The sequence below is a fragment of the Schistocerca gregaria genome, chromosome 5, assembly GCF_023897955.1.
Source record: "Schistocerca gregaria isolate iqSchGreg1 chromosome 5, iqSchGreg1.2, whole genome shotgun sequence".
NCBI classification, from domain to species: Eukaryota; Metazoa; Arthropoda; class Insecta; order Orthoptera; family Acrididae; genus Schistocerca; species Schistocerca gregaria.
In genome coordinates, this window is record NC_064924.1 from 81,254,112 (window position 1) to 81,278,471 (window position 24,360).

At 46.4% G+C, this 24,360-nt stretch overlaps 1 protein-coding gene across 1 annotated transcript in view; it reads right to left on the minus strand.

The window, feature by feature from the left end:
• LOC126272831 (UDP-glycosyltransferase UGT5-like) overlaps nucleotides 1-24,360 on the minus strand; it is a 103,497-nt gene that overhangs the window by 64,030 nt on the left and 15,107 nt on the right. The window contains exon 2 of the mRNA XM_049976031.1: nucleotides 14,801-15,102. Coding sequence (XP_049831988.1) covers nucleotides 14,801-15,061 — 261 coding nt within the window. The 5' untranslated portion in view covers nucleotides 15,062-15,102. The remainder of the gene's footprint in view (nucleotides 1-14,800; nucleotides 15,103-24,360) is intronic.

Below are 24,360 nucleotides of genomic sequence, written 5' to 3' on the forward strand. Positions count from 1 at the left end.
ATCACAAACGAAATACGCCTCAGATTGTTGTGTTAAAAAATAAGAAATGATCGTCGAGGATTAAACACCGTATAACTACCGTTGATACCTCACCCTGCTAGATCTCCAATCTCTTCTCACAGCCGGTACTCCCCAATTCTCTGGAGGATGCCTAAATAGTGATACCAAGTAATTTACAAGGAGCGAACTATATGACGCCTTGAGCCATAAAAGCGGGTAGTTGCAGGTTAAGTCGTGCCAAATATGTAACAGTTCTGCAACGCCCCCACTAGAAAGGTTTGACGACGCCACACCTTTAACCCACATCTTGACAATATGTGGAATAGCGGGGAAGTAAATGACCTATGGCTGAATCAGTTTGGTGGTCTCTACGGACTGCGCCGTCCGATGCAATGACAACGCCTCAACGGCAACGCGCGGCGTGTGCTGCCAATTGTCGACAGCCGTATCACAAACGAAACGGTGCATGTCGGAACCGACACAGGCGCATGTGGGACAGAGAGCGTCTTTGGCAAGATTTACCGTGTAGTGTAGCAAAGTTGGTAGGTGGGGTATTTTTCAGTCGCTATCACATACCACAACTCCCTCGTTGCAGTGGAAGGAAAGGTTAGTATATGTTATTCCACACGCGCTTAACAACAAGCACCCTACGTCGGCGTACAATTACATTAGCAGGCAATGTGTGTTGAAAGTAACGCCAAAAGTCCCCAGATGAAGGCGCCCGCATAAAAGGTAGGACATCCAACATACAGCTTACATAGTGCGAATGTGACATAGTGACAGTGTGATATGTCCAACAATAACTGGTGGCCTGAGGGACTCAGGTGCCACCTCTACACTTAGTGTGCTGGTAAGAGGGCCCTTGTCCAAAACATGTAGATGATGCATCATCCGCAGAAAGGTAGCACGCACCGTTTTTTGCACGTATATAATTCCAATACCGCACGCATGTGTGAGCAACGTCAGTGTGTCGTAATGGGTAGCGAACACTGTACCATCGCTTAATAATGACCAAAGGTCGCCTGGAAGTTGTCAGCCACCGTTGCACGCACCGGAAGCTGTGTATGTAGCCATACGCTACACGTTCCCAAGGAGGATCACTCCCAAAAGTCTTATCATTGGTGCCTTGGTGGGGCACTGGCATACTGACGGTCAGTCCTCTGGTCATGTTCATGTAGTGCGACTACTGCAGATCGATATGGCTGCTGGCTAGCTCGCCGTAGCCGTAGTTTCAAGCCACAGAATTGCCCTACGTACGTTTCCTGCCTACCTTGTCAAGGAAACTACGTTTTCAGAGTAGACACTATACGTAAAACGCAAGTTTCGGAGGCGAATGCCCTTCAAACGCTGGCACAGACCATGAAGTGCAGGCTCGAGCGCGACGGCGGAGAGGGAGGCTGACAAAGGGCAGCCTTGTCTCACTCAGCACTCAATAGTGAGTGGAAACAAGTGGTGGCTATTGAACAGGTCCGTCAGAAGCGTCCTGCCGATGAGGCAGAGAACCACACCAGACACTGGCAACACACTCATCTTCTCTAATGCAGCCTGCCAGAAACAGGGTTCAACTCGGTTGAACGCGTGAGTTGGGCGACGCCACGAGGACATCTAAACCACAAGCAGACATAAGCGCACCACATCTCTACAAAAGCTTAAAGCAGTGTGTATATTACTGTCACTTTCCAGAGATGATTCATCAGCGTGAATAGCATCCTTGACAGTAGTGAGTACAGGCAAGCAGCCTGTAATCCAAATTCATTAACGACGGCAGATGGCGGGCTGGCTTTTTGTCTTGAACATGGATTACCGTGCCATCCAAAAATTCGCAGGGGATGCGAATTTCTAGATCGAGGAGTTCGCAGCACATCTGTCACCAAACGTCCACCAGCAGGTCAGAAAAGGTGCTATAAAATTCAAGTAGAAAACTATCAGTTCAAGAAGATGAAAGTAAGAGAATAGGGGTTGAAAGAAAGAGCACAGGTAGTTCCAGTTTTCAAGGAAAGTCGTCGAGCAGATGCGCAAAACTATAGACCTATATCTCTGACATCGATCTGTTGTAGAATATTAGAACATGTTTTTTGCCCGTGTATCATGTCATTTCTGGAAACCCAGAATCTACTCTGTAGGAATCAACATGGATTCCGGAAACAGCGATCGTGTATTTGTTCATGAGACCCTCCTGATAACCAAATACATTTAGCCATACTATAAGCGAGATGCTCTTGGAAAGAATAAAATTGCTTTCCGCCATTCGCAGTATCAGCACAGCGAAACCTTGTCGGGCAATGCTACAAGAGCAGATCAGTCCATCATCGAGACTGCTGCCCCTACAGCTGCTGAAAAGGCTCCTGCCCTTGTTCAGGAAACACGTGAATGTCTGCCACTCCACAGATATGTCGTGGCTGCACATTGCAGAAGGTTCCAAACGATTAGAAAACAGAACAGGTAGTTCCAGTTTTCAGGAAGGGTCGTGGAGCTGATGCGCAAAATTATAGGCCTATATCCCTGACCGATCTGCCGTAGAATTTTAGAACATGTTTTTTGTTCGCGTATCATGTCATTTCTGGAAACCCAGAATCTACTCTGTAGGAATCAACATGGGAAACAGCGATCGTGTGAGAACCAACTCGCATTATTTGTTCATGAGAGCCAGAAAATATTAGATACAGGCTCCCAGGTAGATGCCATTTTCCTTGACTTCCGGACGGCGTTCGATACAGTTCCGCACTGTCGCCTGATAAACTAAGAGCCTACGGAATATAGGACCAGCTGTGTGGTTGGACTGAAGAGTTTTTAGCTAACAGAACACAGCATGTTGTTATCAATGGAGAGACGTCTACAGATGTTAAAGTAACCTCTGGCGTGCCACCTGGGAGTGCTATGGGACCATTGCTTTCCACAATATATATAAATCACCTAGTAGATAGTGTCGGAAGTTCCATGAGGCTTTTCGCGGATGATGCTGTAGTATACAGAGAAGTTGTAACATTAGAAAATTGCAGCGAAATGTAGGAAGATCTGCAGCGGATAGGCACTTCGTGCAGGGAGTGGCAACTGACCCTTAACATAGGCAAATGTAATGCATAGGGAATACAAAGAAAGAAGAATCCTTTATTGTATAATTTTATGATAGTGGAACAAACACTGGTAGCAGTTACTTCTGTAAAATATCTGAGAGTATGCGTACGGAACGTTTTGGAGGGAATGATCATACAGAATTAATTGTTGGTAAGGCGGGTGGCAGGTTGAGATCCATTGGGAGAGTCCTTAGAAAATATAGTCCATCAACAAAGGAGGTGGCTTACAAAACACTCGTTCGACCTATACCTGAGCATTGCTCATCAGTGTGAGATCCGTACCAGATTGTGTTGACGGAGGAGAAAGAGAAGATCCAAAGAAGAGCGGCGCGTTTCGTCTCAGGGTTATTTGGAAAGCGTGACAGCGTTACGGAGATGTTTAGCAAGCTCAAGTGGCAGACTCAGCAAGAGAGGCGCTCTGCATCGCGGTGTAGCTTGCTGTCCAGGTTTCGAGAGGGTGCGTTTCTGGATGAGGTATCGAATATATTGCTTCCCCCTACTTATACCTCCCGAGGGGATCACGAATTTAAAATTAGAGAGATTCAAACGCGCACGGAGGCTTTCAGGCAGTCTTTCTTCCCGCGAACCATACTGGACCTGAACACGAAAGGGAGGTAATGACAGTGGCACGTAAAGTGCCCTCTGCCACACACCGTTGGGTGGCTTGCGGAGTATAAGTGTAGATGTAGATGTAGATGAAGATTTGCTTCTCGCACCGTGCAACAGGGCGATACACAACGTACCCAGTATCGCGGCCTCCAAGAATGTGTCGTCTTGTAGTGCCCTTCCCAATGGCGTCAGGTCGGGAAGGACGTCCTCAACGTCATTGACCCGCCAGATATGGAGCGCAGTAATAGTGTGTGATGACAATGGAGATGGCTATCTATGTCTCTGCGCGTTGCCTGCCCACCACAGTAACTGCTGTGATGAGTCACCTTTTACGGTATCTCCGTTCCTTGAGGATGTGATGCAGCCCGCTCGAACTTGCATTCCTTCCAATCTGGTTTCCGTGATATGCAGGAGCTGCGCCTGTGTCTAGTGGACGGTAGTTTGGCGCTCCGGAAATGCTGATTGCGACACTAATTCCCTCCAGAACTCAGAGGTCGACCGTCGTCAAAGATCTCTGTCACGCCCACATAGCATGAGCGTGTAACAAATTGGTGGTTCGGCACAATAAGTTCACCACCGTATCGCAGAGTCATAGGTATGACATCGTCCTTCACATCTGTGCCAGGTATCGGTGACGACTTCCCGGAGAATGTTGGTGTTAAGACTCCATGATCCTCCACTAGAGCTTGTCCTTCGTCGAGGCAGGGCCATGGCACAGATGGAGGTGATGGTCAGTGAATGCGACCTGAAGACCTCGGGAAACGTAACTCTTGTCCAAAGTGCTGGTTAAGTGGCTGGTCAAGTGCAAATATCCGTGTCATTCACCGTGGAAGAGAATTCATGTATGGTGCAATGCGAGATTTCCGACCATCGCGTGAAGATCCGGACACGGCACGTGGTAATGGAGCTGATCCTCAGGGCGTAAGAAGCTGTTAAATTCCCCGCCCACCATTAAATGCTCCGTGGCACCGTGAAAAAATGGAACCGCCTCGGTAGAGTAATAGGCTGTTGACTCTCTACGCAGTGTCGTCGTTTGCGATGCAAGTGTCGTGCCAGCACGAGGTATCTGGACGAGGCATGTCTGCAGGCATTCGATGCGAATATGCCCTCCTGCCCACAAGCCGAGAAAGTCAGCGATTGATCGTCATTAATAGCGATCGCTCGACAGCCATTACCGCGATCACCATCCATCAAGGGATGTATTCTCACTGTTCAATTCGCTCCTGATGCACTCTATTCAGAACGGGACACATCTCGAAAGTGAGCCACTTTTCTACCACATGACGTAATATCTCCACTTAATATCTACACATAACGACCTAGAGCGTGTACAACAAGTGATGGAACTTCGAACGGCAGCTCGGAGATTCGTAGGGTCCGAATCTGGAGTCCTGTATAGTCGATAGTCACTACACCGACATTGCCATCCGAGTGACAGAAGGGATACTATCGGCGGTAAACAGTGTTGCAGACGATGGCCTGTGGATCGACGTGCATTACTTCACTCAGAAACAGCTATACTTCGTATGCGAAAGCGACATCGTCGGTTGAGGTGATATGTCGACACTAACGTACCACTGTTCGCGCTAGTAAACAATGGCCCGCACAGAACCACGCGCACATCCGCTTCTGAGTACGTCTGAAAACCGACTATCCCCCAGACCACGGCTGTAGACTGCCAATCATTCTCAACATCAGTGATACATCACATCATGTGTATAGTTTAGGTCCTTAGTATTGGCGTGTGTCAATTCGGATATTAGCACTACACAGTGCTGCGCTCTCTTGTCATGGGTGATAGAGCACTAGGCAGAAGGGCTGTATAAAACACTGTAAAGAGCGGTTCTTTGTGCGACAAAATCTAGTAACTTCAACAATTAAAAAAAGATACTTGGAGCGGTAGTCACCGTCTAATACTTGGACAGTGGATTTATCTCGTTGTGTTCTTTCTGCACAAAAAATTTCAAGGTGAGTTTCGACATATACACTCCTGGAAATGGAAAAAAGAACACATTGACACCGGTGTGTCAGACCCACCATACTTGCTCCAGACACTGCGAGAGGGCTGTACAAGCAATGATCACACGCACGGCAAAGCGGACACACCCGGAACCGCGGTGTTGGCTGTCGAATGGCGCTAGCTGCGCAGCATTTGTGCACCGCCGCCGTCAGTCTCAGCCAGTTTGCCGTGGCATACGGAGCTCCATCGCAGTCTTCAACACTGGTAGCATGCCGCGACAGCGTGGACGTGAACCGTATGTGCAGTTGACGGACTTTGAGCGAGGGCGTATAGTGGGCATGCTGGAGGCCGGGTGGACGTACCGCCCAATTGCTCAACACGTGCGGCGTGAGGTCTCCATAGTACATCGATGTTGTCGCCAGTGGTCGGCGGCAGGTGCACGTGCCCGTCGACCTGGGACCGGACCGCAGCGACGCACAGATGCACGCCAAGACCGTAGGATCCTACGCAGTGCCGTAGGGGACCGCACCGCCACTTCCCAGCAAATTAGGGACACTGTTGCTCCTGGGGTATCGGCGAGGACCATTCGCAACCGTCTCCATGAAGCTGGGCTACGGTCCCGCACACCGTTAGGCCGTCTTCCGCTCACGCCCCAACATCGTGCAGCCCGCCTCCAGTGGTGTCGCGACAGGCGTGAATGGAGGGACGAATGGAGACGTGTCGTCTTCAGCGATGAGAGTCGCTTCTGCCTTGGTGCCAATGATGGTCGTATGCGTGTTTGGCGCCGTGCAGGTGAGCGCCACAATCAGGACTGCATACGACCGAGGCACACAGGGCCAACACCCAGGATCATGGTGTGGGGAGTTATCTCCTACACTGGCCGTACACCTCTGGTGATCGTCGAGGGGACACTGAATAGTGCACGGTACATCCAAACCGTCATCGAACCCATCGTTCTACCATTCCTAGACCGGCAAGGGAACTTGCTGTTCCAACAGGACAATGCACGTCCGCATGTATCCCGTGCCTCCCAACGTGCTCTAGAAGGTGTAAGTCAACTACCCTGGCCAGCAAGATCTCCGGATCTGTCCCCCATTGAGCATGTTTGGGACTGGATGAAGCGCCGTCTCACGCGGTCTGCACGTCCAGCAAGAACGCTGGTCCAACTGAGGCGCCAGGTGGAAACGGCATGGCAAGCCGTTCCACAGGACTACATCCAGCATCTCTACGATCGTCTCCATGGGAGAATAGCAGCCTGCATTGCTGCGAAAGGTGGATATACACTGTACTAGTGCCGACATTGTGCATGCTCTGTAGCCTGTGTCTATGTGCCTGTGGTTCTGTCAGTGTGATCATGTGATGTATCTGACCCCAGGAATGTGTCAATAAAGTTTCCCCTTCCTGGGACAATGAATTCACGGTGTTCTTATTTCAATTTCCAGGAGTGTAGATTGGAACCATTCCCTTGTTAGTCTCCCATCTTAGTTAGTTGCCGTTGTCACCGCTGCTCAACCACTGGTGCCGTCACACGGCGTCCAATAGGGTGGTGAAAGCTTCAATCTCGATTTGTCCTAGACGCCGGAAAAGCACATCGTAGTGAATTAGCATTTGGTACATCTAAGTTTGGGGTATAACCGTGTGAAATGGGGTAAAAATCAGTTACGGTTTACACGTATGCATCTCTTCTTTAGACACTGGACTCGCATTGGGGGGGACGACGTTTCAATCCCACGTCCGGCCATCCTGATTTAGGTTTTCCGTGATTTCCCTAAATCCCTCCAGGCAAATGCCGGGATGGTTCCTTTCAAAGGGCACGGCCGACTTCCTTCCCCGTCCTTCCCTAATCCGATGAGACCGATGACCCGATGACCTCGCTGTCTGTTCCCCCAAACAATCCAACACATCTCTTCTTAAGCCTTCTTTGCACCGGAGCGAATGGAAGCGAATACTAGTGAACGAGAATCCACAGAAAACTGATCAGTGTCCACTACCATTCGCTTGTATGTGCGAACAAGCATTTACGTTAGAGGCAACGGCAAGGAACAGGAGGTATACGAGTATAATCTACACTGACTTGACGAAAGTGGTGGAATAGCGATATGCACATATACAGATGGTGGTCGTACTACGAACACAAGGTATTTCGTACTTAGGTGACCGACATGAGAAGGTTGCCGGTGTCATTATAGCCGCACGACGGGAATTGACGAACTTTGCACACGGAATGGTAGTTGTGGCTAGATGCAAGGGCCATTCCATTTCGGAAATCATTAGGAAATTCAATATTCTGAGAGCCTCAGTGTCTGCCGAGAATACCAGATTTAAAGCATTACCTCTAACCACAGACAACGCAATGACCGACGACCTTCACTTCACGACAGAGAACAGCGGCGTTTGTGTAGACCTGTCAGTACTAACAGACAAGCAAGACTACGTGAAGTAACTACGGAAATCAACGTGGGATGTACGACAAACGTATCCGTGCGCCGAAATCTGTCGTTAATATACTGTGGCACCGGCACGACATCGCCTCCCGCGCCTCTCCTGGCCTCGTGACCATATCAGTTGATCCGTCAAAGACTGGAAAACCGAGGCCTGGTCAGATGAGTCCCATTTGCAGGTGGTAAGAGCTGGCGGTGGGGTTCGAATGTGGCGGAGACCCCACGAAGCCATGTACCCAAGTTATCAACAAGGCACTGTGCAAGCTGGTGATAGCTCCATAATGGTGTAGACTGTTTTTACAATGAATGGAGGGGATCTTCTAGTCCAGCTGAAAGCGTCATTGAGTGAAAAGGGTTATGTCAGGCTAGTTAGAGACCATTTGGAGCTACACAACGATGTCATGTCACCGGGAAATAAATCTTCGTAATTTGTTTGAACAAATTGGAGTGAACGATTTGGCCACCCATATCACCCGACATGAATCCCATCGAACACTTATGGGACATAAACGAGAGGTCAGTTCGTGCAGCCGGCCGTGGTGGCCGAGAGGTTCTAGGCGCTTCAGTCCGGAACCGCGCGACTGTTGCGGTCGCAGGCTCGAGTCCTGCCTCGAGCATGGATGTGTGTGTTGTCCTTAGGTTAGTTAGGTTTAACTATTTCTAAGTTCTAGGGGACTTATGACCTCAGATGTTAAGTCCCATAGTGCTCAGAGCCATTTGTAACACTTTTTTCACTTCGTGCAAACAACATGCATCAGCAACACTTCCGCAGTGGTGGACTGCTATGGAGGCAGCATGGCTCAATATTTCTGCAGGGGACTTCCAGTGACATGATGAGCCCATGCCACGACGAGTTGCAACACTACTCTGAGCAAAAGGAAGTCGGACATAATATTAGGAAGTGTTCCCTCGACTTTTGTCTCTTCTGTATATAAACGGTGCATTACAGCCGCACTGCAAAACTTTGATATTCTGAGAGGGCCTGTTTTTGATGAAGCAAGAGAAACGGTGTAGGCAAGGAAGAATTACGTGGCTAAATTTGTGCGTAAGCGTGATATGCATGGATATAGTGCACTTAACCCTGAATTTGCGTCTCTAACTCGCCTTAGCATTATCTCAAAAGTTTGCACATGTGTTAGTTAATACTTTTCACTGGCTTCTCCTTACAACTGAGATTGTTATTTAAAAGAAGTAACCCTCGTTACAAAAAATGCCCCTGAGCACTATGGGATTTAACATCTGTGGTCATCAGTCCCCTACAACTTAGAACTACTTAAACCTAACTAACCTAAGGACATCACACACATCGATGCCCGAGGCAGGATTCGAACCTACGACCGTAGCGGTCACGCGGTTCCAGACTGGAGCTCCTAGAACCGCACGGTCACACCGGCCGTCTAACCCTTGTTACAGACGACCAACGTAACTTGAAGAAACGCTAGCATTTACACTCTAGTAGTTCGCAACTGTGGATGTTTACGTCACTGTAGTGATTGTTCAGCATTTGAATAGCTCTTGTACAAATATGTCTACAGAAACACAAGCGAGACAGTTAAAGAATTTTATTAAAGTACGTATAAGGAAGACAATATCAATAAAATGTGAATAATGAAATGTGACACATACACATTATCTGCCACATACCCTACTTTATAAAACCTGCTGTATATTCTGTTAGGGACAAATTGCATTATTTCAGGTACAGCATTTTTATTTATCATCAGAAATCTCTGACGTAACAGTGACACGTCAACCATGTAATTACATAAACTAGTCTTTCATACATTTTCAATTTTGATCAGCGTAATAGTTATCTATTCTCACTTATTAACTTGCAATGAAATTTACTGAACAACTGATTTTAACCTTCCAGTGGCGCACCTATTTATAATCTGAGCCAACCAAAAAATAAGATTGTTTTGTATTTTTTCATTGTTGTTTTATAATTGCGAGTCTCCTTGTATTTCTCCATTACTGCTAACGAAGTGACAAACTTCGTTGTTTTACGTCCATGTGAACAACAGTAATATGGAATACACACCGACCCAGATGAGAAAAAAATTGTTATCCTGTCAAGAAAATGGCCCAGACTCTGAAAGATTAGCACTAACCCCAACGTGGCAGTTGTCAATGAGATAATTAGTACAATAAGCAATGTTTGCGGGGGATCTGATACAACTGCGCTGTTTCATGCTCGGTTTACCTCACTACTGTGCGGTAACACACGTACGCGGCAACAAAGTGAAACAGAGAAACTTTAGTTTATTATACCTCAGTTAAACAATGCTTTATCTCATATAATATAAGTTTATTTTATCGTTTTGCCATTGAACTAAGATTGAACTGTGATTTTTCTCATACATGTTTACCTTTGTAAAATAAAGACAGCTATCCTTTACAAGTATATAAAGCACACCGCGCGCCCGATCGTGTTATTAAAATTAACGCACGTGCTCGAAGAATAAAATAAAAGAAAGCTTGCGGTCATTAGCTCTGTTTCCCGCTGAAGCAAGCACACAATGAATTTATCACTTTCGTCACATCCCCAGCTGAACTTCTGATTGCTTCGGGGCAGTTTCCTACCAATCATTTTTCTTCTCTATCGGCACTTGTGGATTTCTTGGACACTGGAAAGACGTAAGACATCCACATTTTTTTCCTATACGCAACATTACATTTTTTCATATCACCCAACTCATGTCAACACCGAAGTAGACAAGACAGCAAGCGAAAGCCTTCTGTGCTCCTAGTGTCGAAGTGGAAAGGATGCGATCTTCATCTGGTGGTTCGCTAAAAGACCGACGAGCACCGGAAGACGAGCAAACGCTAATGAACTCGAGCGGCGCAGTACCGCATGGTATTCGGTCGCACTCGCCTAACGTTTAAAGGAACAAGTCTCGTTCGCTGATACTCGGTCGTTCGTGTTCAAGGTGGTATGAAGCAGGCTTTATGAGAGTTCCCTACTTGCCTTCCAGGCACATCTGCTGCCTTCAGCAAGCAGAACCAACTGCATGAACATTTTACCAGCACCACAGAAAAATAAACAGATAGGAATAACGCTTCAACTAGACGGTAACTCTTGTGCAGTGACAGTATCCAAATAAATTACTGTACAGGTAAGTATGTATCTATGTTCCATATTTCCTCCTACTATAAGCGACCATTTTCAACCAAATGTGGTACACGTATCATTTACTGTCTGGAATAAATCAGTGTTGGGGTAAGAACCATCCACCTATCAAAGCAGTAGGGGTGGGGGTAAAAAAGGAGTGTAGCCAACAACACGAGAATACACATATTTTAGTCATTCAGTATTTGAGAATGACAGAACATGGTGACTTGCAGCAAGTAATTAAAATTCCTGCACGAACCATTTTCTAGCTGACAACCCCCACAAAAAGAGTAAATGCAATAAGTTTATCGCTTGCCACGTTTTCGCTGCCTATGCAGTAAAACTGTGACGTGAAGCATAGAGCTTTCAAATGGCTCTAAGCACTATGGGACTTAACATCTGAGGTAATTAGTCCCCTAGATTTAGAACTACTTAAACCTAAGTAACCTAAGGACACCACACACATCCATGCCTGAGGCAGGATTCGAACCTGCGACCGTAGCAACCGCGTGGTTCTGGACTGAAGCTCATAGAACCACTCGGTCAGAGCGGCCGGCCATGGATGTTTAATTTATCATTCCTTTACTAGTAGCTTCATTGGTGACACACTTTGCAGACAGTTTTAACATTTCCACTAAATATACGACAATAATGACATCATTGTACGACACTTAGTTTAGGAGATGTGACGTTATAAGCAATGAGATGCGTGGAAAACTACCACATCATTCATATGTTAAAACTGTCTACAAAATGTGACACCAATGAAGCTACTAGTAAAGGAATAATAAATTAAACCTCCTTATTCACGTCACAGTTTTACTGCGTAGGCATCGGAATCATTGTGCGATACATAGTTCAGAAGATGCCATGTTATATACTGAGATGCGAGGAAAACTGCCGCATTTCATTTTTATTTATTGCTTCTTTGTTACTAACTCCATTAGCAACACCATTTGCGCACAGTATCCACATATGCTGCTGAAGGTTACTACAAAAGTATATCATTGTACTACACGAGAGATATGACGTCATAAACGGTGAGATATGTGAAACTGCCGCTTCATGGGCGACAATTTCAGTGATTATTTCTCTACTACTTATTCGGTTCAAAAAACATTTCGCAGACAATAGATACATACACCACTCGATGTACAGGGTGTTTCAAAAATGACCGGTATATTTGAAACGGCAATACAAACTAAACGAGCAGCGATAGAAATACACCGTTTGTTGCAATATGCTTGGGACAACAGTACATTTTCAGGCAGACAGACTTTCGAAATTACAGTAGTTACAATTGTCAACAACAGATGGTGCTGCGGTGTGGGAAACTCTATAGTACGATATTTTCCACATATCCACCATGCGTAGCAATAATATGGCGTAGTCTCTGAATGACATTACCCGAAACTTTTGACAACGTGTCTGGCGGAATGGCTTCACATGCAGATGAGATGTACTGCTTCAGCTGTTCAATTGTTTCTGGATTCTGGCGGTACACCTGGTCTTTCAAGTGTCCCAACAGAAAGAAGTCACAGGGGTTCATGTCTGGCGAATAGGGAGGCCAATCCACGCCGCCTCCTGTATGTTTCGGATAGCCCAAAGCAATCACACGATCATCGAAATATTCATTCAGGAAATTAAAGAAGTCGGCCGTGCGATGTGGCCGGGCACCATCTTGCATAAACCACGAGGTGTTCGCAGTGTCGTCTAAGGCAGTTTGTACCGCCACAAATTCACGAAGAATGTCCAGATAGCGTAATGCAGTAATCGTTTCGGATCTGAGAAATGGGCCAATGATTCCTTTGGAAGAAATGGAGACCCAGACCAGTACTTTTTGAGGATGCAGGGACTATGGGACTGCAACATAGGGCTTTTCGGTTCCCCATATGCGCCAGTTCTGTTTATTGACGAAGACGTCCAGGTAAAAATAAGCTTCGTCAGTAAACCAAATGCTGCCCACATGCATATCGCCGTCATCAATCCTGTGCACTATATCGTTAGCGAATGTCTCTCGTGCAGCAATGGTAGCGGCGCTGAGGGGTTGCCGCGTTTGAATTTTGTATGGATAGAGGTGTAAACTCTGGCGCATGAGACGATACGTGGACGTTGGCGTCATTTGGACCGCAGCTGCAACACGGCGAATGGAAACCCGAGGGTGCTGTTGGATCACCTGCTGCACTAGCTGCGCATTGCCCTCTGTGGTTGCCGTACGCGGTCGCCCTACCTTTCCAGAACGTTCATCCGTCACGTTCCCAGTCCGTTGAAATTTTTCGAACAGATCCTTTATTGTATCGCTTTTCGGTCCTTTGGTTACATTAAACCTCCATTGAAAACTTTGTCTTGTTGCAACTACACTGTGTTCTAGGTGGTGGAATTCCAACACCAGAAAAATCCTCTGTTCTAAGCAATAAACCATGTTGGTCACAGCACACTTGCACGTTGTGCACACGCTTACAGCAGAAAGACGACGTACAGAATGGCGCACCCACAGACTGCGTTGTCTTCTATATCTTTCACATCACTTGCAGTGCCATCTGTTGTTGAAAATTGTAACTACTGTAATTTCGAAAGTTTGTCCACCTGAAAATGTACTGTTGTCCCAAGCATATTGCAACAAACGGTGTATTTCTATCGCTCCTCGTTTAGTTTTATTGCCGTTTCAAATATACCGGTCATTTTTGAAACACCCTGTACCTCCGAAGTTTTGTCACGGTACAGCACATACTGAGAACATACATCGTCATAAACACTGAGCTGCGTGAAAATGAAACTACAGGATGAATCTGGCTAGGCGTACAGATGAAATACGTGTACAGTACGATTTAACTATTTTAAATTTGTGTGAAAATGTATTTGGTATGTGACGATGAAGCCACTGCTAAATAGCTCATCTAAACCCCTGCAACGATTTCAATCAAATTGGGACACATATTAGTCACGCTGTGGAAAGAAGTGCCGTAGGGGTAACAACCTATAGCCTCGTACTGAGGAGAATGCGACAGGTTGGAGAGAGAAGGGAGGATGAGGAGATGCAGAGACAGAGAGGAGGAGGAGATAGGGAGGGATAGGGGGAGGGGGATATGTTAAGAAACGGGGCAATGGACAGAGAAGAGAGAGGAGGAGATAAAGGAAGGAGACTGTTGGAGGAAGACTTTGGGGGAGCAGGAGACAGACAAGAAAGGAAAGGAGAGGAGATGGAAAGCGAGGAGGGGGGAAGTGATAGAGAGAGGTGGAGAAGAAGACTGAAAAATAGAGGAGGAGGACGAATTTGACAAGGAGAGGAGGCGGAGATTTGGAATCGGAAAGGGGATGACGAGTTTTACAGAGGTGGAAGGAGCAGACAGGGGGGGAGCAACAGATTGAAAGAGAGAGAAATGGAGGAAAAAATGAATAAAGTGAGGGCCAGGAAGAGACGGACAGAGAATGAGGGGTGAAAGGCCTAGACAGGGAGAGGGAGTTGTGGAGACAGGCAGAGAGAGGGGAAAGGAGGAGATGTACTAATAGAAGATTGGACTAAATACATACTATGGCAACACCGATTACTAACTAGTAGAGAAATAAAAACAACTGGAAGTGTCCACTACAGCAGGCTACGTACCTTGTCGGCGTAAGAGGGAATACTGCCAGCGATGCTGATGTCGGTGTAGTTGGGCTGGGGCGACTGCCGCGGGAAGTGGCTCAGCACGGTCACGTTGTGGCCCCTGGCGGCCAGCTCCGAGAAGAGCCGGCCCAGCATGACGAAGTGGCTGGGCGAGACGAACCAGACTGGGGCCAGGATGTTGGCGGCGCTGGCGACCGGCGCGTTCTGCAGCAGCAGCAGCAGTAGCAGCGCGGCCCACAGTGGGCCACCGGCCTTCATGCTTACAGGACGCTGGCCTGGTCCGCGAGCGAGTGCGGCTTCTGAGACAGAGAAGCAGAGGTCGCCGACTCAGGAGATAACCTACCGAGATAAGCTCACCCGCCTCTTATATCGTTGTCAGTGTGATAAGCTGTCCGGAGGCCCAGTCGGTCCCGCATCGAGCGTAAAGGCAGTGTACCGTTACAACGGTACCAACACATCTGTGGTACATCGCGTCTCACTGACGTATGCTGCGGAACCTTTTACTGAAATTTCACTACTGGCCATTAAAATTGCTACACCACGAAGATGACGTCCTACGGACGCGAAATTTAACCGACAGGAAGAAGGTGCTGTGATATCCAAATGATTAGCTCTTCAGAGCATTCACACAAGGTTGACGCCGGTGGCGACACTTACAACGTGCTGACGTGAGGAAAGTTTCCAACCCATTTCTCATACACTGACAGCAGTTGACCGGCGTTGCCTGGTGAAACGTTGTTGTGATGCCTCCTGTAAGGAGCAGAAAAGCGTACCATCACGTTTCCGACTTTGATAAAGGTCGGATTGTAGCCTATCGCGATTGCGGTTTATCGTATCGCGACATTGCTGCTCGCGTTGGTCGAGATCGAACAACAGTTAGCAGAACATGGAATCGGTGGGTTCAGGAGGGTATTACGGAACGCCGTGTTGGATGCCAACGGCCTCGTATCACTAGCAGTCGAGGTGACAGGAATCTAATCTGCATGGCTGTAACAGATCGTGCAGCCACGTATCGATCCCTGAGTCGACAGATGGGGACGTTTGAAAGACAACAAACCTCTGCACGAACAGTTCGACGACGTTTGCAGCAGCATGGACCATCAGCTCGAAGACCATGGCTGCGGTTACCCCTGACGCTACATCACACACAGGAGCGCCTACGATTGTGTACTCAACGGCGAACCTGGGTGCACGAATGGCAAAACGTCATTTTTTCGGATGAATCCAGGTTCTCTTTACAGCATCCTGATGGTCGCATCCGTGTTTGGCAACATCGTGGTAAACGCACATTGGGAGCGTGTATTCGTCATCGCCATACTGGCGTATCACCCAGCGTGATGGTATGGGGTGCCATTGGTTACACGTCTCGGTCAACTCTTGTTCACATTGACGGCACTTTGAACAGTGGACGTTACATTTCAGATGTGTTACGACCGGTGGCTCTACCCTTCATTCGATCCCTGCGAAACCCTACATTTCAGCAGGATAATACACGACCGGATATACAGGTCCTGTACGTGCCAGAAAATGTTCGACTACTGCCCTGTACAGCACATTCTCCACATCTCTCACCACCTGAAAACGTCTGGCCAATGGTGGCCGAGGAACTGGCTCGCCGCAATACGCGAGTCACCATTCTTGATGAACTATGGTGTCCTGTTGAAGCTGCTTCGGCAGCTGTACCTGTACACGCCATCCAAGCTCTGATTGACTCAATGCTCAGGCATATCAAGGCCGTTTTTACAGCCTGATTTTTTAGGATCTATGCACCCAAATTGCGTTAAAATGTAATTAAATGTCAGTTCTAGTATAATACATTGGTGTAGCAATATTAATGGGCAGTTGTGTACCCTACAAGCTAACCGTTGTCTTGCAACTTTGACCTCAAAGTTTACTGATGATTCTGAAATTCCTTGCTAATCATAATGTAGTACTGTATTGGATCTGACAAAGCCAGTTCGACAAATTCATATACACTCCTGGAAATGGAAAAAAGAACACATTGATACCGGTGTGTCAGACCCACCATACTTGCTCCGGACACTGCGAGAGGGCTGTACAAGCAATGATCACACGCACGGCACAGAGGACACACCAGGAACCGCTGTGTTGGCCGTCGAATGGCGCCAGCTGCGCAGCATTTGTGCACCGCCGCCGTCAGTCTCAGCCAGTTTGCCGTGGCATACGGAGCTCCATCGCAGTCTCTAAGACTGGTAGCATGCCGCGACAGCGTGGACGTGAACCGTATGTGCAGTTGACGGACTTTGAGCGAGGGCGTATAGTGGGCATGCGGGAGGCCGGGTGGAAGTACCGCCAAATTGCTCAACACGTGGGGCGTGAGGTCTCCACAGTACATCGATGTTGTCGCCAGTGGTCGGCGGAAGGTGCACGTGCCCGTCGACCTGGGACCGGACCGCAGCAACGCACGGATGCACGCCAAGACCGTAGGATCCTACGCAGTGCCGTAGGGGGCCGCACCGCCACTTCCCAGCAAATTAGGGACACTGTTGCTCGTGGGGTATCAGCGAGGACCATTCGCAATCGTCTCCATGAAGCTGGGCTACGGTCTCGCACACCGTTAGGCCGTCTTCTGCTCACGCCCCAACATCGTGCAACCCGCCTCCAGTGGTGTCGCGACAGGCGTGAATGGAGGGACGAATGGAGACGTGTCGTCTTCAGCGATGAGAGTCGCTTCTGCCTTGGTGCCAATGATGGTCGTATGCGTGTTTGGCGCCGTGCAGGGCCAACACCCGGCATCATGGTGTGGGGAGCGATCTGCTACACTGGCCGTACACCTCTGGTGATCGTCGAGGGGACACTGAATAGTGCACGGTACATCCAAACCGTCATCGAACCCATCGTTCTACCATTCCTAGACCGGCAAGGGAACTTGCTGTTCCAACAGGACAAAGCACGTCCGCATGTATCCCGTGCCACCCAACGTGCTCTAGAAGGTGTAAGTCAACTACCCTGGCCAGCAAGATCTCCGGTTCTGTCCCCCATTGAGCATGTTTGGGACTGGATGAAGCGTCGTCTCACGCGGTCTGCACGTCCAGCACGAACGCTGGTCAAACTGAGGCGCCAGGTGGAAATAGCATGGCAAACCGTTCCACAGGACTACATCCAGGATCTCTACGATCGTCTCCATGGGAGAATAGCAGCCTGCATTGCTGCGAAAGGTGGATATACACTGTACTAGTGCCGACATTGTGCATGCTCTGTTGCCTGTGTCTATGTGCCTGTGGTTCTATCATTGTGATCATGTGATGTATCTGACCCCAGGAATGTGTCAATAAAGTTTCCCCTTCCTGGGACAATGAATTCACGGTGTTCTTATTTCAATTTCTAGGAGTGTAGCTCGTGAAAAATGACTTTACAACTCAAATTGCTCAGTTGACGCGTTTCGGAGTTATTTCCATCACCAGATATCTAAACTGTAAGATGTAAACAAATTTGTACGTAGAAGATGAAAAATATAACAGACATTATCAAAGTGCAAAATGCATACATGGAAACCTACTCAATTGAACAGAGGGTCACATGTTACCAGCGTTTCTAGACCTATGTATAAAATAAGCTGATAGATTACTAGATCTCGTAGAGACACGGAGGGGGAAGGTAGACAAGGTTAGCTACTAGAGCGCAGAAGATACAAGATGGCGCCATGAGGGTAATATCTGAGTTTTGTATGCAAAAATGTCAAACTATTTTTGTTTCAAAGTTTACAAACTATATTGTAACTATAACCATGAAATGTACAAATATCAACTGAAAATCTCGTAACTGGTAAGCTGTACATAATCATACATAACAATCGTGAAGAAATGTTAGGCTCCCTATAGTAAGGCTACAGGGAGCATGTAAACCTATATTATACAGAAAAGTAAGCGGTGGCAAATATTGTAAAGGCAACTGTAGTTCATTAGTAACTGATATCTGTAATCATTAGAAGGTAACTGATTCACAGTAATACACAAGGATAAAAAAGAAAAAGAAGACTTGATATGCACAGAACCGCTATCCGAATAGGCAGCATATTTTTATTAACAATACTTAAAATATATTTACGTGGACAACTTGCATGGTGTACAATAACGAAGTGAAATCCAATGAAATGGATGGGTTTAATTAAAAACGTATTGTGAGAGTTGAAGGTATTGGGATGTCGTGGCGTGCAGGTAAGAAATAGGGAGGTATGAGACTCAGGAGAGAGAGAGAGAGAGAGGGGGGGGGGGGGTGGGACAGGAAGCGGAAAAGGGATTCGAAACGACCTATTTTGCTCCAGTACAGTACTACCATGGTCGCCTGTTTCCTACGAGATTTCATGTCTCAACCAACTAACTTTTGTAACCAATCGACCGACAAGAACCAGACTTGGTACACGTATGACTTATTGTCTGAAAAGAGCCGCTGTGAGGTAAGAACAACTTACCTATGAAAGTGGTTAGTGGTGGAGGCGGAAAATAAGAGTAGCCCACGACCTGTGAATATCTAGACTTTATACGATTATTTTTGAATGAGAGCAGTTAGCGATTTGCAAGGAACTTTACACATAATTACAAACCTCTAAGAAACTTTTTCTTGTTGACAACCTACATTTTCGATGTTTACGCAGTCACATTGTTGGAAGTTTTAATTTATTACTTCTTTACTTCGAATTTTACTAGCTTTATATTTCGCAGACAGGATCCACATATATCGCTGAATTTACGTACAAAATACTATCATTGTACGACACATAGTTCAGGAAGTATGACGCCAAAAAGATAGAACCGCGTGAAAATGAAACTGCAGGGCAGAATTCGCTGCAGGTACGGGTGAAATCTGTGTACAGATACATGTGAGATACGCTAAATATATGTGAAATATATGTGACATGTGCGCGCTCTGTCAAACCCACGGTAAAAAAATTCCTCCTAAATCTTTCGATCGATCTCAACCAAACTTGGTGCATTTATTACTCAATGTTTTACTGTGGAGGTAAGAATCACCATCCTGCAGTTATGGTGGGGATGGTAACTTGGAGACGGAAAGAGAAGATGTGGAGAAGGAGAGAAACAGAGCAGGCGGAGATGCACAGAGATAATAGGGAGTGGAGTGAACAGAGGAGGCCGGCCGCGGTGGTCTCGCGGTTCTAGGCGCGCAGTCCGGAACCGTGTGACTGCTACGGTCGCAGGTTCGAATCCTGCCTCGGGCATGGACGTGTGTGATGTCCTTAGGTTAGTTAGGTTTAAGTAGTTCTAAGTTCTAGGGGACTAATAACCACAGCAGTTGAGTCCCATAGTGCTCAGAGCCATTTGAACCATTTGAACAGAGGAGGAGGTGAAAATGGACAGAGAAAGGGAAAAGGGTGAGATGAATGGAGAGGAGGAGGAAGACAAGGACAGAGACAGTGGGAATACGGACCGAGAGAGGGGGGAAGAGGAGATTGCCAAAGGGAGAGATGGGGAAAGAGGGAGGAGGGAGGAAGTTGACAAAGGGGGAAGGACGAAGTGGACTGACAGGAGACTGGAAGAAATAAGTGCTTCGTCAACGCCGTGTACTAGGCCCGTTAGTTAATACTAACAAGGGAGATTTGCAATAGTAATAGATTCTTAATGTAAAGAGGCTCATCTTACAGACAAACACTCGTACAGTGCATATGTATGTCTCAACTAGCACTTAAATCAAAATTATTCGCCAGAAAAACATTAACCTGTAACTTATAGTGACTTTCGACAAACTTATTTGGAGATCTAATCTGAAAAACAGAGCTGTTGGTGGAATTGCATTCATCTACAAAGCAAAACACATATAACTACTGAAAGGGTGAAAGAGTGCGTAAATCAAGACAGTGATGTGTGGCACAAAGAAGGGAGTGTATTGCTTGTTTAAACAGAGTTGATAGGTAAACAGGAAAAGGAGTCAGGATATGATCAAAGATGGTCGTGAACATGATTAACCACTTGTTTGTTCCAAGAACAAACAAAGGGAGTTTCAACGCAGTAAACAGACAAATGTCTACACTGTTGTTAAATCAGTCAAATGTTTGCTATTTGAGATACACAGGAAACTACATCCAGTCTCAGATAGTACACAAAAGAGCATCGTTTACCAGGTTTATCCATAAAATTTACTCACCAAATCCGTTTGTTGCATATTACTCAATGAGATAGATACTGTAAGCTAAGAATGCTCACGGATGAATGAAGAACCACTTTATACCATTATCCACGTTCCCACACGACTCTGTACACAAAAGAGAACTAAGTTACATTTTTTAAAAAAATGGCTCTGAGCACTATGGGACTTAATATCTGAGGTCATCAGTCCCCTAGAACTTAGAACTACTTAAACCTAACTAATCTAAGGACATCACACACATCCATGCCCGAGGCAGGATTCGAACCTGCGACCTTAGCGGTCAGACTGAAGTGCCGAGAACCACATGGCCACACCTACCGGCTAAATTCTATTTCAGTTCGAATAAGCACGCTGCACGAAGGTTTACTTCGGTTAACCATGATTGGGGGGAAACGAATCCTTTTACGTGCATGCACAAGGACACCTGTCAAAAGCGGGCTTAATATAAAACTACGTTCCGATTTCACCCAGCACATATAATGCAGCATGTAAAGACCGAACTCAGCAACCACACCACACAGGATGAAATTACGTCTGAGATAGGTCCGATTGAACAATAATTTAGCGGGATAATGTATTTTCCGGCTGGCCATGCAAACAATCCAAATTCCACGGCTAATCGCCTGATTACTTCGTGTTAACCTATATCTCTGATCATCTCAAGATACACTGATGAACCAAGCGTTATGACCACCTGAGAGATAGATTATTTGTCCACATTTGGAACGAAATACATCACTGATTCCGCGTATCAGGGATCGGAGAGTTCATGGGTAGTTTAGGGATGTATGTGTCATCTGGTATTTACTGAAAGGTCATTTAATTAGCGTAAATATCGGGCCCCTGATTCACCTGCGTGGTGATGGCTTCCGACAGCGACCCAGACGGTTTTCATTCGATTTACATCAGGCGAAACTGATCGAGGACCCGTCAACGTGCCTTCACTATAACGCACCTCAAACCACTGTAGCAGGGTTCTGCCTCGAAGACACAGAGAATTATACTACTGAAAGATGACATGGCCATCGGGGAAGCCCAGTTCAGTGAAGACGACAGGTCGTGTTCGGCGCCACGAAGTGAAAATCTCCTGGAGCAAACAGTCTCGGTGCGGAACTTTATTAACACTATCGGAATATCTTGGCCGCAGCATTATGGCTCTGAGCTCTATGGGACTTAACATCTGTGGTCATCAGTCTCCTAGAACTTAGAACTACTTAAACCTAACTAACCTAAGGACATCACACACATCCATGCCCGAGGCAGGATTCGAACCTGCGACCGTAGCAGTCGCGCGGTTCCGGACTGAGCGCCTAGAACCGCGAGACCACCGCGGCCGGCAGGGGAAGACATCAACCATCAAGTTCTGCAGGTGCTTCGCAGGTGTCAGCGTGTTTTCGATTTCTACGACAGGTCCCATGCAAGCGCAGTCTGCCATAGCGTAATACTGCTCCCACCATCCTGCATCAGTGGCGCGCTGCACATTTCGAGCCGTCGTTCATCTGAATTTTGGCGTTTGTAGAGACGACCAACGACCTATTGTAGGAAAAAATGTGATTCAGTCGAAAAACCGACAATTTTCCATTGATCGACTGTCGAATCCCTTTGGTCCTGTGCCTTCTGCAATCGCAACTGACGGTGTCGTTGGGTCAACATGTGAACTCATACGGGTGGTATGATGCGGAGATCCATGTTCATCAATGTACGATGAACGGTGTGCTCCAAAACGCTCTGTGCTCTTTCGGCAGAGATGCCACAGATCACCACCGGGTTCCCGGTTCGATTCCCGGCGGGGTCAGAGATTTTCTCTGCCTCGTGATGACTGGGTGTTGTGTGTTGTCCTTAGGTTAGTTAGGTTTGAGTAGTTCTAAGTTCTAGGGGACTGATGACCATAGATGTTGAGTCCCATAGGGCTCAGAGCCATTTGACCCATTTGTCAAGAGTCCTGGTCGTCCAACCGCTTAGCGCCCAGTGGTAGTTTCACTGTCCTACGTCTTTCCGTAAATGCTCACGACAGTAGCACGTAAACATTCGACCAGCTTCCCCGTTTTCGAGGTACTGGTCCACAGGCTTTGTTTAATAACTATCTGTCCTTTGTCAAAGTCACTTATCTCAATGGACTTCCCCATTTGCAGCCCTCATCTTCGTAGGGTGATCTCCCGTCCGTGTTTGGTCCGCTTCCATACTTCGTTTCCATGTTATGTGTCAGCAACGCTGCCAGGCGTCATCCAACTTCGCGTTTTTTTTTTAATTATAAAATGAACATTTTCTTTATATGTGAACACGTAGATATGCGCTGAATCCAAATACAGTTAACAGTTTATAAGAATTAATTACAGCATTCATCAAAATTGTTTGTGCACCGTATCCATTAGTTTCCTGTTCAAACAGTACCTTAAGTAAAGAAGTCCTTTCCTTGTAAATTCAAGGATTGTTCAATTTCCATCATTTAACCACAGGATAAACTTATCACTTGTATACATATGGAAATAAATAGATCTTTTTAAATAGACTTTTAGAATCTTTGTTATTCCTCACACCAATTCACTAATTCACAATGGGCAGGTTAGTTTTAAAATCTTGAAAATATTATTGTTGAAAGTTATTTTACTCTTGCATATAAATATAGGATGTTGATATTTGTAATGGTAGAGACTTGAGCTATTAAATTACAAGTAATACTCTGCTATTGTCTACTAAGTAGCCTTCTTGTGGAAAGTTGTCAAATATAAATTTTTGTTTCGGTCTTCTTGTATTTTTATTCACCTTTTCTGTAACTAAAAAGTGCCACGTTAGTATGGCAAGTGTTATCTATCTTTAGGTAGATGAATGTAATCTTCTGATGATTTAAAATGTGGGATGTAATATTGGCTCCTTTCCAAATAAAGTAAAAGATAGGGAGTTATAATGATATTAACATAGGATAGTTCTGTAGGTTTTGCTGATTTTTCCATGTTTTTGTGATACGTTATTTTGTACTAAGTAGCGACTTATTGGTTCACATCTGCACCAAAATTTTCAACATGTTACCATATGTGTCAACGTAATATCTTCGGCATCTGCTCTTTGCATGTTCGTATTCTAAATATGCGTAGTATTCTTCAAGTGTTGTTTGACGATGACTGACATTATAAGCCGCGGTGTGACATAATATCCTAATGGGGGCAATTTGCTTCCCGCGCGGTATCGTATTTTTTCTGGTATGGTTAATTCGATGATGTCGACGTTGTGCTGAACCGTACAGTCAATTATCGCCAGTCTACTTCGCATGTGCGCCGTGATCAGTCCAGCTATATCACAGATGAACCTGTGAATTAAGGTGTCCACGTGCTCGCATATCGTACAGGCGGGTGTCAGGCACAGGCGAGTGTTGTGGAATTTCTCGTTGGTTGGAACTTCGTCTTTGATCATTAGATACCATGTAGACAGGACGTGTG